Source organism: Chiloscyllium plagiosum, chromosome 22 (assembly GCF_004010195.1).
Source record: "Chiloscyllium plagiosum isolate BGI_BamShark_2017 chromosome 22, ASM401019v2, whole genome shotgun sequence".
NCBI classification, from domain to species: domain Eukaryota; kingdom Metazoa; phylum Chordata; class Chondrichthyes; order Orectolobiformes; family Hemiscylliidae; genus Chiloscyllium; species Chiloscyllium plagiosum.
Window position 1 is genome coordinate 56,975,415 of NC_057731.1, and position 22,181 is coordinate 56,997,595.

General features: G+C 41.2%; 1 protein-coding gene across 1 annotated transcript in view; it reads right to left on the reverse strand.

Annotated features, from left to right (window-relative positions):
• The window catches only part of rbm20 (RNA binding motif protein 20), a 225,249-nt gene that overhangs the window by 12,451 nt on the left and 190,617 nt on the right, over positions 1-22,181 (reverse strand). Inside the window, exons 11-13 of the mRNA XM_043713177.1 lie at positions 20,044-20,665; positions 18,166-18,291; positions 16,653-16,774 (exon numbers count right to left, since the gene is read on the reverse strand). Of these exons, the coding sequence (XP_043569112.1) occupies positions 16,653-16,774; positions 18,166-18,291; positions 20,044-20,665 (870 nt within the window). The remainder of the gene's footprint in view (positions 1-16,652; positions 16,775-18,165; positions 18,292-20,043; positions 20,666-22,181) is intronic.

Genomic DNA, 22,181 nt, shown 5'->3' on the forward strand with positions numbered 1-22,181 from the left:
TCCTTATGCCAATTGGCACGTGGCTCGGGCAGTAATCCAGAGATTGTGACCCTCGAGGACCTGTTCTTCAATTTCCTTCCTAATGCTTGATACCTCCCAAACAGGTCCTCCACCCTAGCCTTGCCTCTGTTGTGTGTGCCAGCGTGGACCACAACAACTGGATCCTCCCCCTCCCGCTCCAATATCCTTTCAAGCCGGTCGGAGATGTCCCGCACCCTGGCACCGGGCAGGCAACACACCATGCGAGACTCCCGATCCGGCTTGCAAAGGATACGATCTATCCCCCTAATTAGAGAATCCCCTATAACCACTACTTGTCTATTAGCTCCCCCCTCTTGAATGGCCTTCTGCACCATGGTGCCGTGGTCAGCTGGCTCATCCTGTCCAGATGAGTACTATGTCAAGTTTCACAATAATTTTCATTTTTTTTGTTCCCGCAGAATTGAACAAGATTACATGGAAGAGACAATTCACGTGATATAGAAGTGCTTCGGGATTATGGAAGAAACTTAGGGAAACACAGTGAATGCATATCTTTACTCAGTAGATCTGATAACAAATCCAAATTTTCAAACACAATAATACAAGAGAATGGATAGAATTTGATAATATTGCAAGAGCATGCAACATTACCGAGCTTCATGTATTAATCATGAAATGGAGGCAGCAATATCCAGCAGAAGAATGCATATCCCAGGAAAATTTATTGACAACTTTATACACTGTCCGAATGTTGTGATTAGACCGACTCATGACCAGAACTAATTCACGATAGAATTGTAAATGGAATTTCTAATTTTTCTCTTTTAGTTATGTGACTTTCAAAAGGGGATCTCACATTGAAAAGAGCCATCCTGATAGTGGGAGAAGTTGAAATTTCAAAACAGTAGAAGAGAATCATGGGAACAGAAAGCTGACTTAAGTTCCAGATTCTTATCATACTTTGTCACCCACCGAAGTTACAAAAATCAGCACAAAACCCCTTCAAATCTTTCAAAAGTAAGAGTTAATGTTCCAGATGTGGAGATAAAAATGACATAAACAGAAACAATGTCCAGTTTATAATGCTCAGTGAAAACTTTGAATGACACTGGGATATTTCCAGAGGATGTGCAAATGTCAAAGACAACGGCTGAAACATTGGAAAGAAAGACATCTACAGCAACCATCTTTGGAAGAAATCCAGAATATCAAGACATATCTTCATTAAAACACTTATCATTATAAACTGATGTGTCACCTGGGGAAGGTACAACTCAATCCTTCTGAGCTGCAAGAATTGGTTCATCTCAAGCAGACCGTACATGTTTATGGTATTCCAGCTAATTTTAAACTTGGTACTGGAGTGAGTGATACTATTTTGTCTAAAAATATTCCTTGATTGAAGAGAAGGAATTGAATAATCTTTTGACAGAGAACTATATGATGCAGACAGAGCACTGTTCATGATCAAGGGAATGCTGAGAGTCCTCATAAAATGCCTGTGCCAAGTCATTTCAGACCAAAGCTCTTCTGACTTGCAGCAGAAACATGTGCCTCACTCTTAAAATTCTAGACCGTCTGGTGAAGAACATAAAAAAACTGAGAAACCAAAAAGCAATGATCAAAGTAAATCTACTCAAAAAGAGGAAGACTTCAGAGGTCTCATAAGAGTATTCAAAGAACCTAAAAGAAAAAACACACCACTTGAGATTATTTGCATTGGTATCAGAGAACGTATCACAACTGACAGATCAGAAGACATCAAACAAATTTGTTCTGATCTGATTGTCAATTACCCTTGACACTACAACCTTCTGGAATCAGTCATAGATTCTTGCTACAGATGTTTCAGCTGTTAGAAGGAGGACTGAAGCAATATTATCGGCTTCACTGTTTATGATTGAACCTGATAAAACAAGGCCATTAACCAAAAAAAAAGTCAAGAATGGGAAGACCACGTAAGGTACATCTCACTACAACATCACAAGGAACATTTCTTCTTTCAGAAACATGACTATTTTCTCTGACATGATTTCATCCTGTACAGGAGATAAGTGTTCAAAGGGGACATCAATGCCAGAGAATATTCTCTGTAAAGAGTCGATAGGAAAGCAAGGTGTCACCAAGGTTCCAGTGTGGCAATAAACTCTCCCTGAGAACTTCATCCTCAAGTTGTAGACTTTGAACTCAACATGGCCATCAGTTATTTCTAAAGTCAGAGACTGTGATGGGGAGGTTTGGGATAATCAGACACTTACATTCCTTTTTTAAACCAATCGGTTGAAGAAACTCAATAACCAGAAGCGAAGCTTGGGGACGATGTCACAAGACAATTAGGACCGAGAAAGGGTTAACTGTCATAAGTAGATAAAGTCTACCGTGGGATATAAATAATTGATCCCAGAAGAACTAATCAGTTTTCCGAGAGTTGCAGAGATTCTTTATTTGTTGTAACTGGATCCTAGCCAGTTTGTGAGTTATTCTTGGTTTTAACAGCAAATACCTAAAGTAGTGACATGTGTTTACTCTTAAGTTGAGCCTGGTGTCTTACAAGAGACAATCAAGTATCACAGCTATAATATAACTAGCTACTAAGTGAGATGGAACAAACCTTTACCGTTTAAACAAAACAGAGTTACATCCGGCTGAAGATATCTTGTGGTCTTCCTTCCCTCCTTGGCAACATTATCTCGACTAAGTCCAATAAGGAGGATTGGTGGCAGTGAATTCACCCTCAACATGTGACATTGCAGGAAGCCAACATTATAGGATTGAGAAGACAGACTTAAGATGATTTGGGGATGGCGGTATTGGACTGGGGTGTACAAAGTTACAAATCACATGACACTAGGTTATAGTCCAACAAGTTTAATTGGAAGCACTAGCTTTCAGAGTGCTGCTCCTTCATCAGGTGGCCGTGGAGGACACAGTTGTAAGACACAGAATTTATAGCAAAAAATTTACAGTGTGACGTAACTGAAATTATACATTGAAAAATACTTTGATTATTTGTTGAGTCTCTCATCTGTTAGAATGACCATGATAGTTTCACTTCTTTCATATGTAAATCACAAAACTTTTTTAAAAGTTACATTCTCAGGTTAAAACTGTAACAATTGGTGTCAGTGCAGACAAGATGTTGAGATGTTGAAGGTGTTAGCCCCCTGTGTTCCCTGTCTTTGCTATGATGTTTAGACTGATTCTAATCTAAAAAATGAGTTAACAGAGTCTTACATGGATTCATGCAGTTTTTGAGCAAAGTACAATGTCATTCTGCAAGTACAAATCCACCCCACAAACGTGTATGTGTGTGTATATGTGTATCTGGGGTAGGGGTTTGTGAGTGTCTGTGAGAGAGAGTGCATGTGTGTGTGTGAGTTTAAGATGAACAATGAAAGGCCAGGAGCAATAGGAGAAATCTTTGTTCTTACTCAGCATGGTTTAGGATCTGGAGTTCATTACCTAAGAATGTGGTTGAGGTAAAGTTTAATTCTGGCTTTCAAAAAAGGAATTGGATAATCATACAAAGAGAAAAGTCATGGCTGCAGGAAAAGGCATGGGAATGGGATTAGCTGAGTTACTCTTGGATGGAGCTGACATGAGCATGTCAGACTGAATGGCCTCTTTGTGTTCCATAATCATTCTACAATCCTATGACAATGCTTATTTGATCACAGATGAATTGCAGGAGGATTGGATATTGGTGTCTCTAGTGGCCTTCTCTTCTTTCCTGTTTGTTTATTTTCTTACATTATTCGATTATTCAGCAAATATCTGTTCTTTCCCCATGAGATGGAAGAGGTTTATTTCGATAAGGCGCTACATCCAGTTACATGCTGCTGCCTCATTAAATGGAACCAGGTGAAGACAGTCAACATTACGAGTGGCCACCTGTTGTATGCTGAGTCTGGGTTAAATGAGTCACATTGTAAACATGGAGGATGCCTTCATTAGAGCACTTTTAACAATCTATTTATATTTCTACATTTACTATATGGGCAACTGTATCTCAGTAGATATATATGTAGAGGACATGATAAAGTCAGCAATCCACACCTCCTGAAGTGTTGTATTTGCTCCCTGTGGATATACACCATTAGAACTGAAGACCTTCATTTGACCCTTTGTTAATGTTAACATAGCGCCTTCAAGGGCTACCAACAGAGATATTCAATATTAGTCACCAACTGATTTTGTGCTTAATGTATTGGTCTGTTCCCAAGAAACTGTCATATAGTTACCCATCTCCATGAAAATTGGATTTGTGTCAGCTACATTTTGCTTTGACCATAGAATTAGCACATTCCAAATTTAATGAGCAACTCTATATCTTGTCAATTAGTTCAGGCTGCGCTGTGGTTTTATTTGAAGTCTGGAAGTACTAACTGGTTAGGGATTTCCAATACTGCTGAAGTGCCAGTGGTATTACAAAACCAGCTGATTTCTCCTGATCTTTTTAAAGCACAGCGTGTCTCAGTCATTAATCGCAGCAATTACATTTAACTCATTTTACACAGTTCGCACTATTCTACTGACTATCCATTACTGATTATCCATTAGCACTAAAGGAAACAAGATGCCTGAGCCAAACACTTGCGCATTTCTTAACTGTGTTAGCTTAATTATTTTAAATGTACCCTTTGCTACAATCATGAACTTGGTATCTTATAGAGTCGTAGAGTTGGTACAGCATGGAAACAGACCCTTCATTCCAACTTGTCCACGCTGACCAAATTACCTAAATTAATCTAATCCCATTTGCCAGCATTTAGCAAAATATGTTTGGAACACATAGGAGGTTGATTGAGTCTAACACAGAAATACATTGCTGTTCTTTCAGTGTCACTGGGTCAAAATCTGAACTCTCCTCCCTCAGGGTATTGTGGGTTTACCTTAGCACATGGACTGCAGTGGATCAAGAAGGCAACTCACCCCCACCTTCTCAAAGGTCAACTAGGGTCAGACAATAAATACTGACCTAGTCAGTGACACCTTCATCCCATGAGTGAATAAATAAAAGGAAAATGCAGCGAACTCCCATTGAAAAATAAATGACATGCTCATAAACCCTTTACTAAAACCACTGTAATAACAATGTAGGCTTCAATATAATTTTAATGTCTTTATTCTGCAATAAAACTTTGCAGTTTAAGTTATCCCAAGCCTAAATCCTATTGCACTCTAAATCTAATATGTAACCATGGCCATTGGCAGGACTCAGGTATTTTTGGGGCTGCACTAGCCTTTTCAAAGCAGCTGTTTGGCTTTTGCTATGTTGGTATATACATCCGAACTGTATGGATACATGGAACACAAATCAATCCATTACCACAAACTGACGGTACAAGAAGGAATTGAAAGTTATCAGTCATTGACGACCCTCTAGTATGTTGTTATCAGTCATTGACGACCCTCTAGTATGTTGTGAGCACTGACACCAGTGGCCTTTTTAAAGCTTTTTGATTTATCCTTAGACTGGTCCTTACCACAGTATTCCAGTGACTGAAATCATATACATTTACAAGTTTTAATTTTTCCTCTCTCTTCTGATTGGCTCTGCTCATCTGCAATCCATTGACAACTCAGGAGCCATTTATTCAGGCGTTCACTCATACATTTTCTAATATTTTCATATTTTATTTTAGTTCTTAATTATTGTTATTGTGATAGCTTTGAAGTTGCCTTGCACCCAAAAACTATGAAGAGCTTTTATTTCTTCTATTTATTCTATAGCATTCTAATCTCATTGTTATAAATCATAGCGTTACACTTCTGTCTTGTCTGCTAATTTCTCCATCATCTTCACTTCTCATGTTTTTAAAATCGGACCTAAATTAAGGAGAGTGTTAGGTAAAGGGGTAAATGTAGGGGTATGGGTGGGTTACGCTTCGGCGGGTCGGTGTGGACTTGTTGGGCCGAAGGGCCTGTTTCCACACTGTAAGTAATCTAAAAAATCATAGCGTTACACTTCTGTCTTGTCTGCTAATTTCTCCATCACCTTCACTTCTCGTGTTTTTAAAATCGGACCTAAATTAAGGAGCAAATTACTGCAGATCCTGGAATAAGTACTGGAAACAAAAAAATGCTGAAGATCACAAGGGGTCAGGCAGCATCTATGGAGAGAAAGCAAGATAACATTTCAAGTAGTATCAAAAGGTGACCTTGCTCTCTCTCCATAGATGCTGCCTGACCTCTTGTGATCACCGTTGAAACTTTATTGCTGGAACAGCACAGCAGGCCAGGCAGCATCCAGGGAACAGGAGATTCGACGTTTCGGGCACAGGCCCTTCTTCAGGAATGGGCACATTCGGGCACAGGCCCTTCTTGTGATCACCAGCAATTTTGTTTTCTGACCTACATCAATGTTCCAGTTTTTATATTGACTTTTTTTCCTTTTCAGTTGGTCTGATTTTCAACCTTGTCATATAATAGTCATAGAATCATAGAGTCTTACAGCACAGAGACAAGCACTTTGACCCAAACCGGTCCGTGCTGACCAAAATGTCCACCCAAGTTAACCTCGTTTCCCTGCACTTGGCCCATATCCTTCTAATCCTTTCCTACCCATGTATTTGTCTAAATGCCTTTTAGATGTTGTTAATGTACCCATCTCAACCACATCTGCTGGCTGCTCATTCCATATGTGTAAAACAGTTGCCCCTCAGGTTCCCCTTTTATTCTTTCCTCTCTAACCTTAAACTGATGCCCTCTAGTCCTTGAGTCCCCAAGCCTGGGAAAAAGACTGAGTGCATTCACCCTAACCATGCCTCTCATGATCTTATACACTTCTATAAGGTCCCCCCTCAGTCTCCTACGCTCTAAAGAAAAAAGATCCTAGCTTGTCCAACCTCTCCCTATCACTCATACTGCCGAGTCCTGGCAACATCCCTGTAATTTTCTTCTGCACTCTTTCCAGTTTAAAACCTCTTTCTTAGAGCAAGTGACCAAAACTTCAAGTGTGGCCTCAATAACGTCCTGTATAACTGCAACAAAACGTCCCAACTTCTATACTCAATGCACTGACTGATGAAGGCCAGTGTGTCAAAAGCCTCCTTCATTGCCCTGTCTACCTGTGGCCCAACCTTTAAAGAACTGTGAGCCTAAAGACCAAAGTCCCACTGTTCCACCACACTCCTTAAGGCCCTACCATTCACCATGAAATTCCCACCTTGATTTGACTTGCCAAAATGCAAGACCTCAACTTATCTATATTAAACTCCATTTGCCATTTCCCGACCCACTTCCTTAGCTGATCAAGGTCCTCCTGCAATTTCTGATAAGCTTCCTCACTGTCCACGATACCTCCTATTTTAGTGTCATCAGCAAACTTACTAATCATACCTTGTGCATTCTCATCCAAATCATTGATATAGATAACAAACAGCAATGGGCCCAGCACTGACCCCTGAGGCACTCCACTAGTCACAGGCCTCCAATACAACAAGCATCCTTCCACTGTTACCCTCTGCTTCCTAGCATCAGGCCAATTGTGTATCCAATTTGCCAGCTCCAGCCACCTCCAGATTCCATGTGATCTAACCTTCCAGAGCAGCCTACCATGTGGAACCTTATCAAAGGCCTTACTGAAATCCATCTAGACTACATCTACCACCCTGCCCTCATTAACCTTCCTGGTCCCTTCATCAAAGAACTCTAACAAATTTGTGAGACATGATTTCCCACTCACAAAGCCATGCTGACTACTCCTAATCTAATCCTGTCTTTCTAAATCAATGTATATCTTATCCCTCAGAATCTTCTCAAGTAACTTGCCCACCACAGATGTTAACCTTACTGGGCTATAGTTCCCAGGTTTTTCTTTGCAGCCCTTCTATAATATGAGCACAGCATTCACTACTGTCCAGTCTTCCAAGACCTCACCCATGGCTAATGATGATGCAAGAATATCAGCCAGGGCCCCCACAATTTCTTCTCGAGCCTCTTGCAGTGTTCTTGGATATATCTGGTCAGGACCGGGAGATTTAACCACCTTCATACATTCTAATACATCCAACACCTCTTATGCTGTGATATGGACTGTCCCCAAGATATCATCACTAACGTCTTCACGTTTCCATGTCTTCATGTCTTTCTCCACAGTAAACACAGAGGAGAAATATTCATTCAGGACCTTGCCCATCTCCTGCGGTTCTACACGTACTTGTCCAATTTGGTCCTTGAGGGGCCCTATTCTCTCTCTAGTTATTCTTTTTCCTTTAATATTCTTAAAGACCATCTTTGGCTTCACCCTAATCTTCTTAGCCAAGCCTATATTATGCCTCTTTTTCGCCCTCCTGATTTCCTTCTTCAGTAAACTCCTAAAAATCCCTATATACCTCCAGGAATTCATTTGATCCCAGCTGCCTGTACTTGAGCCATACTTCCTCCTCAATATGTCTTGTCATTCAGAGTTCCCTATTCCTGTTAACCTTGCCTTTCATCCTCACAGGAACATATAGACCTTGAACTCTAGCTATCTCACTGTTAAAGGCCTCCCATTTGCCAGAGGTCCCTTTGCCTGCAAACAACCTGCAAGCTCCTGTCTAATTCCATCAAAATTTGCGTTGCCCCAGTTTAGAACTTGGACTTAATATTTCCTACTTCCATGATGCTCCACATTTGGTTTTAAACTCCAAGCTTGTGAAAGAAAGAAAAAAACATTTCTAGCTACAAACAACAAACAGATCCATTATTCTGCAAGAAATGAGAGCTTCTTCACTAAACATTTATTTACAATTCATCCTCACATGTACTTTTTGGATCTGAAACCTAAAATTATCAGATCAAATTGCTCAGACAAAAGTAGAAAATATTTAGAGTTTGTTTCCTTTGATATTGGTCCTTATAAGTACAGAACTGAAATGTTCGAACGATTCTGCATGGTAGCATATGTTCTTTGTTTAACTTAATTACTAAAGTTTTGATTTAACGCTTTCCATTAATCTGGTCTAAGGGTCCTTTGATTTTAGATTCCATCTTCATATTGGTGTCATTCCAAAAGCATGAGGAAAGGAATAAATTCCACAAAAATTTGTTTTTTAACTGCACTGTACATATGTCAGTATTTACATGAAGATTGGAGGCCACTTAAATAGGATTTGTAAGTTTGGAGGGGTTGAGTTGTGTGCTCAAGACTGAGACATTATCAAGGATCACACGTCAATGATTACATAGTGGCTTTAATCTTTACTTTGATTCAAATCTCTGGGGAGCTTTGTGGGTGGGCATCCTGAGAATTTAAATCAATTCACTGAATGGACTAATTTTTTACTTGTTGCTGAAGAGTATAGTTTTTTTTGTCAAATTTAGTTCAGGGGATATTACCTTTGCTGGCTGGGCCAGCATATATTGTCCATCCTAGTTGCTTTTTGAGAATGATTTGGAGCTGGTGTGTACAAAGTTAAAAATCACACAACATCAGGTTATAGTCCAACAGGTTTAATTGGAAGCACTAGCTATCGGAGCGCTGCTCCTTCACCAGGTGGTTGTAAAGGTTGAGGTGAGCTGCCTTTTTGAACCGCTGCAGTCCACCTGCTGTGGGTAGACCCACAATGCCCTTAGATAGGGAATTCCAGGGTTTTGACCCAGTGACAGTGAAGGAATAGTGATATATTTCCAAGTCAGGATCGTGAGTAGCTCGGAGGGGAACTTGAGTGGATGGTGTTCCCATATATCTGCTGCCCTTGTCCTTCTAGTTGGTTTGGAAGGTGCTGTTGGAGGAGTGTCTCTACCTCTTTAGAGTCATAGAGATGTACAGCATGGAAACAGACCCTTCGGTCCATCCCGTCCATGCCGATCTACCTCTTTGTTCTAAGTTCCAATCAATACAACCAGAAATGCTCCAAAAGTTTGTGATTCCCAATAAACCTTCTGGACTATGACCTGGTGTCATGTGATTTTGTCTACCCCAGCCCACGGTTATAAGGTGCAGAACTGTGGATGCTGGAAAACTAAAATCAAAAAATAGAAATTTCTGGAGAACCTCAGCAGGTATGGCAGCATCTGTGGAGAGAAAGCAGCGTGAATCTCAGGCATTCTGAGCAAGAATCACTGGCTGCAAAACATTAACTGTGCTTTCTCTCCGGATGCTGCCATAGCTGCTGAGATTCTCCAGCAATTTCTGTTTTTGTTTTTAAAACATTCAGTGTTGTGTTCACTGTGACTAAAATGTTCCCTCACTGTCACCTTGAACACCTGCCTGGCTTCATTCCGAAGAATGTGGTCCAACTCTGCACTGTCCTTTCTAAGGACCATCTACATGTTTATATGAAAAGCGCTCTTGTATAAGTTTCAAAGCATCTGCTTCCTCTAAACCCTCTGTCACCATCCCAATTAATATTAGGAAGTCGAATTCCTCTAATATAATTGACCAATTATTAGTTTTGCATGCCACAGTCCATTGTCGACATATCTGCTCCTCAATTACCTATTGTCTACTTGAGGGTCAAGCTTCATTTGATGAGCCTGCCAAGATATCGTCCCTCCCTGTTGCAGTAGCTGACTCTAACTAACAATGTGACACCACCTCCTGTGTTGCCTGAAGGTCCTGTAACCTGGAATGTTAAGTTGCCGGTCTTGATTTTCCCCCATTGCCCGAGTCTCCAAAGGGAGCGGGCAGTTTGGGTATCCCTGGGATAGGGGCAGTTTTGGTGTCCCAGGGAAGGGGGCAATTTGGGTATCCCTGGGATAGGGGCGGTTTTGGTGTCCCAGGGAAGGGGGCAATTTGGGTGTCCCTGCGATAGGGGTAGTTTGGGTGTCCCGGGGGAGGGGCACAAGGCCGCCTTGCTGATCTTCGAGGGGCCCTATTGTCTCCCTAGTTACCTTTTTGTCCTTAATGTATTTGTAAAAACCCTTTGAATTATCCTTAATTCTATTTGCCAAAGCTATCTCATTTCCCTTTTTGCCCTCCTGATTCCCCTCTTAAGTATACTCCTACTGCCTTTATACTCTACTAAGGATTCACTCGATCTATCCTGTCTATACCTGGCATATGCCAGCCTTTCCTTTCACCCTAACAGGAATATACTTTCTCTGGATTCTCGTTATCTCATTTCTGAAGGCTTCCCATTTTCCAGCCGTCCCTTTACCTGCAAACATCTGTCCCGAGTCAACTTTTGAAAGTTCTTGCTTAATACTGTCAAAATTGGCCTTTCTCCAATTTAAAACTTCAACTTTTAGATCTAGCCTATCCTTTTCCATCATTATTTTAAATCTAATAGAATTATGGTCGCTGGCCCCAAAGTGCTCCCCCACTGACACCTCAGTCACCTGCTCTGCCTTATTTCCCAAGAGTAGGTCAAGTTTTACACCTTCTCTCGTAGGTACATCCACATACTGAATCAGAAAATTTTCTTGTACGCACTTAACAAATTCCTCTCCATCTAAACCCTTAACGCTATGGTAGTCCCATAGTGGAAAGTTAAAATCTCCTACCATAACCACCCTATTATTCTTACAGATAAGTGGGATCTCAAATTTGTTTCTCAATTTCCCTCTGACTATTAGAGGGTCTATAATACAATCCCAATAAGGTGATCATCCCTTTCTTATTTCTCAGTTCCACCCAAATAACTTCCCTGGATGTATTTCCAGGAATATCCTCTCTCAGTACAGTTGTAATGCTATCCCTTATGAAAAAGTTAAAAATCACACAACACCAGGTTATAGTCCAACAGGTTTATTTGGAAGCACTAGCTTTTGGAGCGCTGCTCCTTCATCAGGTGGTTGAAGACGGAGCTAATGCTCTAGCGAATCTCCCTGCTAGTATATTAGTCCCCTTCCAATTCAGATGCAATCCGTCCTTCTTGTACAGGTCACTTCTACCCAGAAGAGATTCCAATGATCCAAAAATGTGAATCCTTCTCCCATACACCAGCTCCTGAGCCATGTATTCATCTGTTCAATCCTCCTATTCCTGCCCTCACTATCTCGTAGCACCAGGAGTAATCCAGATATTACTACTCTCAAGGACCTCCTTTTTAAATTTCTGCCTAACTCTCTGTAATTCCCCTTCAGAATATCAACCTTTTCCCTTCCTATGTCATTGGTTCCAATGTGTACAATGACCTCCTGCTGGCCCCTCTCCCCCTTGAGAACATTCTGCACTCTCGCTGAGACATCCTTGATCCTGGCACCAGAGAGGCAACATACCATTCTGATTTTTCGTTACTGGCCACAGAAACATCTGTCTGTGCCTTGGACTAGAGAGTTCCCAAACACAATCGATCTCTTGGAACCCGACGTACCCCTTGTTGCATTAGAGCCAGTCTCAATACCAGAAACTTGGTTGTTCGTGCTACGTTCTCCTGAGAATCCATCACCCCTACATTTTCCAAAACAGCATACTTGTTTGAAATGGGGATAGCCACAGAAAACTCCTGCGCTACCTGCCTACCTCTCTTACCTTTCCTGGAGTTAACCCATCTATGAGACTGTGTCTGAGACTTTTTTCCCTTCCTATAACTGCCATCTATCACACTCCCTTGCTGTTTGCCTCTGATTGTCACTCCAACCATTTCATTCGCAACCAACAATATTCATTGTAGATATAACCCTCAGTAAGACATAAACTCTCCCAAAACTCCCACTCCAACAAGAAGAGCATATCACTTTACAAAGGGCCATTTTTGCTTCTTCCAATCTGCAGACCCAGAAAATAGCCCTGTCTTATTCCTCTATAAAACACTGCTCCAGGCTAACTTAATATTTATGGCTTATATGTTTAAATTTAATTAAGAGACATTAGATTAGATTAGATTAAATTAGATTAGGTTAGATTATATTAGATTAGATTACTTACAGTGTGGAAACAGGCCCTTCGGCCCAACAAGTCCACACCGACCTACCGAAGTGCACCCACCCAGACCCATTCCCCTACATATCTCAATAAAACATATAATCAAGAAAGAACCCACTTTATTCACTATTGTAGGCCACACTTAAAACTATTCACTTATCTGTCTCTGTGCTGTGACCACTCCCAAGCAGGTCCCTCCAAGATCAATTGTGAATTTCACTGTTTGTTAATTTTCCCAGACACACTCTGATGTCCACCGATAAATGAATTCAACAGCAAAAGCAGTAACTGCTAACTTTTTCACACAGAGGGCGGTGCGTGTATGGAATGAGCTGCCAGAGGAAGTGGTGGTGGCTGGTACAATTACAACATTTAAAAGGCATCTGGATGGGTATATAAGTAGGAAGGGTTTGGAGGGATATGGGCCGGATGCTGTCAAATGTGACTAGATTAGGTTGGGATATCTGTTCGGCATGGACAAGTTGGACCAAAGGGTCTGTTTCCATGCTGTACATCTCTATGACTCTAAATGCCACAGTAGAGATATAAAGCATGGTGACACCAAATCACCAAGGAACTATTAGACTAGATGTCTAAAAGCTCGGTTAAAGCGGTTGACTTAAGGAGCACCTTAAAGGATGAAATGACTTACCGAGGTAGAGATGGAGGGAGGGAGTTTCAGAGCTTGAAGCCCAGGCATATCTGAAGGTGTGGCCAGCAATGGTGGAGAGATTCTGACTGGGCAATGTACAAGAGGCCACGGTAGCTCAGTGGTTAGCACTGCTGCCTCATAGTGCCAGGGACCTAGATTCGATTCCAGCCCCGGGCACTGTCAATGTCGAGTTTGTACGTTCTCCTCATGACTGCGTGGGTTTCCTCCGGGTGGTCCGGTTTCCTCCCACAGTCCAAAGATGTGCAGGCCAGGTGAATTGGCCATGCTAAATTGCCCATAGTATTAGGTGTATTAGTTGGAGGGAAATTAGTCTGGGGTGGGTTATTCTTTGGAGGGTTGGTGTGGACATGTTGGGCCAAAGGGCCTGTTTACACACTGTAGGAAATCTAATCTAATCAGGCCAGGATTTGATATGGACACAGCTCTCGGAGGGTTGTGGGGTCGGAGGGTATGACACAGATAGGGAGGGTCAAGGCTATGAAGGGATTTGACAAAAAGGATGAGAATGTTAACATCAGGACACTGCAGGAGAAACGTTCAGATTTTGTCAAACCTCTGATACGTGAGGTAGGATGGAGTTGACTGAAGAATATCTGACTGTTGCTGAGAGAAAAGATTTCCATTGAGTTCCATCTACTCAATCAGTGGCACCAGCAAGAGAATTGTCCTACTCAGAATGGCAAGGTCCTTCAGTTCACATCTGATGATGCAAGTGGTTAGTTCCAATCCACTTGGAGACAGATTCCTGGGGACTCTGAATGAGGACTCAATGCCTCATGTTGCAATGGCAAGTGGTGAATGAGATTCAGTCTTTATAAGGAGTGTGTGAGGGTTCCACTGTACAGACAAATGCTCTCAAGTCAGTAGCAGACTCCCAATCACAGTCACCTCTGGACAACTGACTGAAGAAACCAATATCCCCCACATCTGGATCAGAAGTTTGTTCCCCATTCCCAATTCCCTGTTTCCCATTCCCTGGCTTTGTCCAAGATACAGCAGAGTCAGATCCTGCACAAGCTCATGTACCACAAAGGTTCAGCACAGGTAAAATATTGCCGTTAAAATGTTGTACATTTTCACTCTCTTATGCAGTAAATACAGAAAAACCACACACTCCACGTTGCAGTTATTGTTTCTATTTGAACAGGAATGATGCAGCGAGCAGGGATTTGTTTTGATGGATTTAAGGAAGGAACTTCATCATCAGGAGTTGGTACAACCAGGTTTTTCATCATCAACCACTTCCGCTTTTTGTACAAAGACTTCGGGTCGATCACTCTCCTGAAATGTGTCTCTTGTGTGGTTGTCTTTGCAGTATATCCTGTTAACACTCTGCACAGAGCAACCTAGAGAGCCTCATTACTGCCTAACTGTTGAGATCGTTCTTTCTGCATGACAGGTCTCGGCTCAGTATAGTCCTTAACTCTTTATTTTGTCTTGGCGTACACTGTATGCGAGTTTCAGTCCTATCCCAGGACCTCCGGCCATAAGCTCAGATGCCAATTCAATACAATAATGAAAAACTGGCCCGTTATCAGAGCTGTCTTTATTCATGAGAGATGCTAAAAGTAAGTCCCTTTCAACTTATTTTGTCAATTCAGGTTCCCATCAAAGACCCCAAGGAAATATTGGGTGAAGAGCAAGCAATTCTCCCAACATTCAAAACCAGGTTTACTACTCAGACAACTCTCTGTTACATGTAAACTCTTGTGGATAAAATGGTCCTGTGCTTGGTGAACTATGCTTCAGATTAGTTCATTCCATGTCATGAGTTAATAACTTTCTGCGAGATGTGAGTGATACTTTATAAATATTAATCTCAAACTCCCCCTTGCTCTCTACTGGAGAATAGTGTTTTTTTAAAAGAAATTATGAGCCATGTATCAAGCAATGAACAAAGCCTCCTGCAGATCTTTATCACCCATGTGGGGATTATAATTGATGGTGATCATAAAGCATTTGGATACTCCAATGAGTGACCCTTCGTATTGGTGAATGGCCACACTGATTGTTGGGAACAGTTGCTGATGCTCTGGCCTGGAGGCTGCTTGATGCTGTGACAACTGCAGAGTTGCTCATGAAAGTGTCCAGACATTTGTACATTCAAAGCCAGCAAGGAAATTACAATATTAATTCCAAATTTAAAGCCAAAAGGCGTGGGACCCTTCACGTCTGTCGAAAACAGCAATTCAGCCTTCTGTAAATATAAGCACCAGATTAACATTGCCTTCCAAACCTGAGGTTCTAAGAAAGGGTCACTGGACCAAAATGTTAATTTTGATTTCTCTTCACATATGCTGCCAGATCTGGTGAACTTTTCCAGCCATTTCTGTTTGTTTAATATTTCTTTATAAAGATCTGCTTTGGATGTAGCCAGGGCTAGGCCAGCTGTGTTGAGGAAGTGATGGTTTATGTGCAGTCTCACCATCAATTGCTACACGTACCCTGGAGGCCACTGACCACATTGTTAAAAATCACAACAGGTTGGACTATAACCTGGTGTTGTGTGATTTTTAACTTTGTACACCACAGTCCAACACCAGCATCTCCACATCATACTGACAACATTGGTTTTGAACATATGTGCTCGATAGTGGTAATGAAGATCTCTGCTCCTGCCTCAATCCCTCCTTATCAATTATTCTCTCCTGATTGACCCCCATTACTCCGTCAAAGACAACAATGGATCTTGACAGCCATTATGGCCTCAGCTGTTCCAGCTTCTGCCCCTCTCCACGTTTAGCAGAGTGAGACCAATTGATGAACAATTGATGCTTTGTTGGATAGAAAAGTGAAAATAAGATCATTCAGCCCCTCAACATTCTGGGTAGGATTTGTTCTTTGTAAATGCCACTTTTCTATGGAGTGCTGAGGTGTCCAAAGGTGAACTGCAGTAACTCCCCAAGATTACTTCAACAGTACCTCAGCACCATTATCTTCACCACCAATTGGAATTAAAACAGCAACATTGATGAAAGAATTATTATTTTGCATTCCCCTCCAAGCCATGCACTGTCATGACAAGAGATGTACTGTATACAATTGTGCTTCACCACTAATGGTCAAAATCCTGAAATCCTGACTGACATCACCCACAGGAGGTTCAGAGCAGCTTGGGCTCACCATCACCTTTGCAGTATAATGAGGGATGAGGCCATATCCCATAAACAAATCAGACCTGGTTAATCTGTTCTCACTTACCTGCAGATTCTTATAATGTACAGTACTCCGGCAATGACTGCTCTTTGCTGCTTCTTCAGTGATGTAAAAGAGGCCACAGAGCTTGCAGTAAAATCCTGTTCGAGCTTCCACAAACTCAACCCCTGAAAAATGAGAGTCCCTAGTTACAGAACATCTTTGTGAAAAGACCATGGATTGACAGGGAGGTATTGAACTTTTCTGAATTAGAGAATACGCAAGCATAAATATATAGCACTGCAACTCATTGCTCCTTAAAATTCTACAAATTGAAGGCTTTTCTCTTCATTCATTCCCACTCGTGTTCATTTTTCATGTTAATATAAAAAATATCTCAGGCTAAACTTTACTGAGAGGTCCCTCAATGAATGGACCCAACAAATTACTGAGAATATGAGTCATGTCTGTTAATGCAATGAAATTGCTGTGAGCACAGAGTCCTTAGCCTGAGCATTCTGTCTCTGTGCTTCACATTGTCAGGTTTTTAATCAGGACGGGAATCAAGGCTTACTGGGAAAAGGTAGGAATGAGGAGTTGAGGATTATCAGTTTAGTAACGGATGAATGGATTACATATGAAAGAACTGAAACCAACCTGGTCATTCTAAAAGACGAGAAACTTAACAGACAATCCAGGTCTTCTTCAATATATGATTTCTGTTACATCACACTGTAATCTTTTGCTATAAATTCTGTGTCTTATGATCTTTTACACCTCAACCACGTGATGAAGGAGCAGCACTCAAAAAGCTAGTGCTTCCAAATAAACCTGTTGGACTTTAACCTGGTGTCATGTGATTTCTAACTTTGTCCACCTCAGGTAACACGGGCACCTCCAAATCAGTTTAGCTATGATCTCAATGAATGGGGAAACAGATTAAATTGGCTGAATGGCCCACGTCTGCTGCTACATTTTGTAATATTATGGTCTGTATTCCAAGTAACTCCATGCAAATTAACAATAAATTGTTGAACACATTCATAGGGTCCAAAGGAATGCGAAAATGTTAAACTAGATGCTGATCCAGAATATTAATCACTAATCTACTCTGACACACAAATCTGCAAGATCCCTCACCTGGCTACACATCACCATTTCTTCTGAAATCACAAGTTCGGACACAATGAACTGGAACAGATTTTTTTCAGGAAGAGGAATACCATCATTTTAGATGTTGTCAGAAAAAGAGGATGTTGCTGACGTAGTGAGCAGGTCGTGGTCAAGGCCTCGGTCAGCTCCTAACTGAACCCACCCACACATTACGATGATGTGGGAAAACTTGGATTCATGAATTTCATTTCTCCCCTATCTCCAAAACATGGCCTTCATTACAGACTCCACCCCCTTTCAATACTGTACTTGGACGATGAGATCAATAAGATATGTATCTGTGCACTTTCCTGAAACTAATGCTGACAGTTACATTCAACAAAAGATAATTGTTGAAGTGATCAGTTAGTCAGAAATCTATCTGCCATGGAACAAGATATCTTGAGAGTGCAGTGCTGGTCCTTACCTAACGGGATACTAAGATTGCAGAAGACATTGGTGTTTTCCCATGGTAATGGAGGTTGCTGTAGATTCGTTAAGTGTTGATGGCTGCGAGCTGACTCTGTGAGGGACTGGCTGGAGTTTTCTGAATCTGATAAAAAGTAAGAATCAGGATAGTCAATACTAGATTCATCAGATCATTAGATTGGTGGAAAATGGCAGCAATATTTTTGAAATTAACTGTAATCAAATTACAAAAGACATGTTTATAATTAACAACCATTTGAATGACAAAATTATTGTAGTCAACAAGCTCTATTGGGAATTATTTGTAAATAATTCTCATCAGATCTTTTACATGTTATGATGGTCTAATTATTCTGGACATGTCATTGCACTGTCATATTTGATTAATGGAATGTCACGTGTGAACGTTACATTTCACTTAGTTAAAGTATCCACGATTCATGAATATAGAATAACTATGGACCTGGCCAGTGTGTTTCCAGAACTAGCCATTCTTTAGCCTGGCTGTTCCAGTACAGCTACATCACCAGCATTTACCCAATAATGGGGAGGATTTACCCAGTAACATGGAGAATTTACCCAGTAACATGGAGAATTTACCCAATAATGTGGAGAATTCACTCAGTAATATGGAGAATTTACCCAATAATGTGGAGAATTTACCCAGTAACATGGAGAATTTACCCAGTAATATGGAGAATTTACCCAGTAACATGGAGAATTTACCCAATAATGTGAAGAATTTACCCAGTAATGTGAAGAATTTACACAATAATGTGGAGAATTTACCCAATAATATGAAGAATTTATCGAATAAGGTGGAGAATTTATCCAATAATGTAGAGAATTTACCCAATAATGTGGAGAATTTACCCAATAGGGTGAAGAATATACCCAATAAGGTGGAGAATTTACCCAGAAATGTGGAGAATTTACCCAATAAAGTGGAGACTTTAACAAGTAATATGGAGAATTTACCCTGTAATGTGGAGAATTTACCCAGTAATGTGGAGAATTTACCCAATAAGGTGGAGAATTTACCCAGTAATGTGGAGAATTTACCTAGTAACATGGAGAATTTACCCAGTAATGTGGAGAATTTACCCAATAATGTGGAGAATTTACCCAGTAACATGGAGAATTCGTCAGGTCTGATAAGAATAAGAACATAAACACTAGGAGCAGGAGGAGGCCATTCAGCCCCTCCAGCCTATTCCACCATCCAATACTATCATGGCTGATCTCATCTCGGCCTCAATTCCATTTTCCTGCCCATTCTCTATAACACGTTAACCCATTACTAATTAAAAATCTGTCTATCTCTTCCTTAAATTTACTTAAAGTCCCAGCAGTCACTGCAGTCTGCGATAGTGAATTCCACAGATTCATATGAGAGAAGTAATTTCTCCTCATTTCCGTTACAAACCTGTGAACCCTTATCCTAAACCTATGGCCTCTCATTCTAGAATGCCCCACATGAGAAAACATCTTCTCTACATCTACTCTGTCAATCCCCTTTAGCATCTTATATTCCTCAACTCTCATTTTTCTAAACTCCAGTCTGCAGCTTTCTTTGAGGCCAGTGGTATGTGCCTTCACTGAGTCTCTGAGTCCTGGTTTCAGATTTTTGTCCTCACAGACTGCAATTTGGAGATTCACCAAAAGCTTGATAATTTGACACCAAACTTGCTGTGCCATATTCCCATTATCAGTTACCACACTTAAATATTGAATAGTATACATTTTAGAAATTATGGGTACATAAACATAGAAAGAACTTGTCTTGATTTCAAAATGTGTGATCTCTTTAAGTGGAACACTATAATAGACAAACAAGAAACAGAGAGAGAGAGAAAGAGAGAGAAACGTCATGTACCTTTATTAAATATTTCTGAAGTCTCTTTCTTGAATTCATCTGTTTCCACACTGCTTCTCCTGAAACCGGACACTGATTGGTCAGCTCCCTGGGTTTCCAGTACTTTCTCAGAAAAGCATTCTTCCTGGAGCTTTTCATCAGCTTCATCAGATGGATCAGCTGTGCACGGGGTCTCTGGGCTCAAACAGCCCTTTGACGCACTGTCACTCAGTCCTTGGTCTGTTTCACAGTTTCTACAATTCACAGGGCTTTCTGGTTGGGTAAACGGAGATCTCAGATTCTGGTCAGTTTCATTCGTTGGACTAGATGCAATTTGAAGATGACTTGTAGATTCCACTTTCATCTGGTGGTTGCCTGGAGACAGAGTTGGGCTCATTACACTCAGCTCCTCGAGTGACGTCCTGCAATGATCGTCACTGTGATGGTCACAGTAAGGGGTTCTCTCAGTTGTTATTGGATCTTCATTACTTGGCTCTATGTTACAAACATCCTCCGTGGTCTCAGATACCTCCATTGTACGATCCTCTTCTTCTCCCACCTCGTCCACTGTTACAAACTCTTCCATGTTGCCGGAATACCAAGCATCTGCTTCAGCTTCACTTCCACTTTCCCAAGATCCGCTCTGGACAAGAGAGTAAATTTGAACAAATGTATCAAAGTCAATGTCAAAGTCAGGTGAAGGAACACTAATCCATTATTGACCAACAGCGATTCCCTGCACATGGAGTTCCTGATTCCAACATTCCCCAGTGCCCAGTGAAGCATCCAACTCTCCTGCCACTAAATGACCAGAAGATATTGGAGCAGAATTAGGCCATTTGGCCCATCGAGTCTGCTCTCTCATTCATCGTGGCTGATTTATTTCTCAACCCCCTTCCCCTGCCTTTTCCTTGTAACCCTTGATTCCTTTACCAATCAAGAACCTGTCTATCACTGTCTTAAACACACACAATGATTTGGCCTACTCAGTGTGTTGCAGCAATGAGTTCCAAAGATTCACCTCCCTCGGGTTTCTTCCTTGAAGGTTGTGATTCTATGAATTTGAACATGCTCTTTGTGTCTCTCTCGACACTGAGGGATCTGCTGGATCTCACCAGCACTTTCTCTTCTTGTTTGTTTCAGATCTCCAGCATCCACGGTTCTTCGTTTTATTTAAAGAGTTCCATTTGTTTCTAATTCTTTCTCATTGAATGTGTAATATTCAATATTTAAATGTGGTAACTGATAACAGGGGTGTGGCACAGGAGATTTGATGCCAAACCTTCTATATCTGTTCCTGGTTCACATGGTTTTCACTGAATGAAGGGAACCACGTGTGGTCAGATATTTCCTGAAGTATTTTTTATGGTCAGGATGCTCAATGTCAGCCTATGTGGTCCTCACCAACCTCTCAGGCTGAAACAACCTGACACCTGGGCAGGGCTCCTTGAATGAACTCAAAGTAGCTGTAATGTGGGGATTCAAGGGAATGATCTCAAACATAGAATCTCAAACACAGTGTATGTAATATAGTGATTGTAACAAGGTCAGCCAATTGGACGTCACCAAACATGTGACCAGTGGTGTGCCACAAGTGCTGGGTCCGCTGCTTTTTGTCATTTATTTAAATGATTTGGATGTGAACATAGGAGGCATGGTTAGTAAGTTTACAGATGACACCAAAATTGGAAAGGAGGTTACCTCCGATTACCACAGGATCTGGAGCAGATGGGCCGATGGGCTGAGGAGTGGCAGATGGAGTTTAATTCAGATAAATGTGAAGTGCTGCATTTTGGGATTGCAAATCTTAGCAGGACTTATACACTTAATGGTAAGGTCCTAGGGAGTGTTGCTGAATAAAGAGACCTTGGAGTGCAGGTTCATGGCTCCTTGAAAGTGGAGTCACAGGTAGATAGGATAGTGAAGAAGACGTTTGGTATGCTTTCCTTTGTTGGTCAGAGCATTGAGTACAGGAGTTGGGAGGTCTGCCACTTCTGCCACTTCTCAGCCCATTGGCCCATCTGGTCCAGATCCTGTTGTAATCTGAGGTAACCCTCTTCGCTGTCCACTACACCTTCAATTTTGGTGTCATCTGCAAACTTACTAACTGTACCTCTTATGCTCGCATCCAAATCATTTACGTAAATGACAAAAAGTAG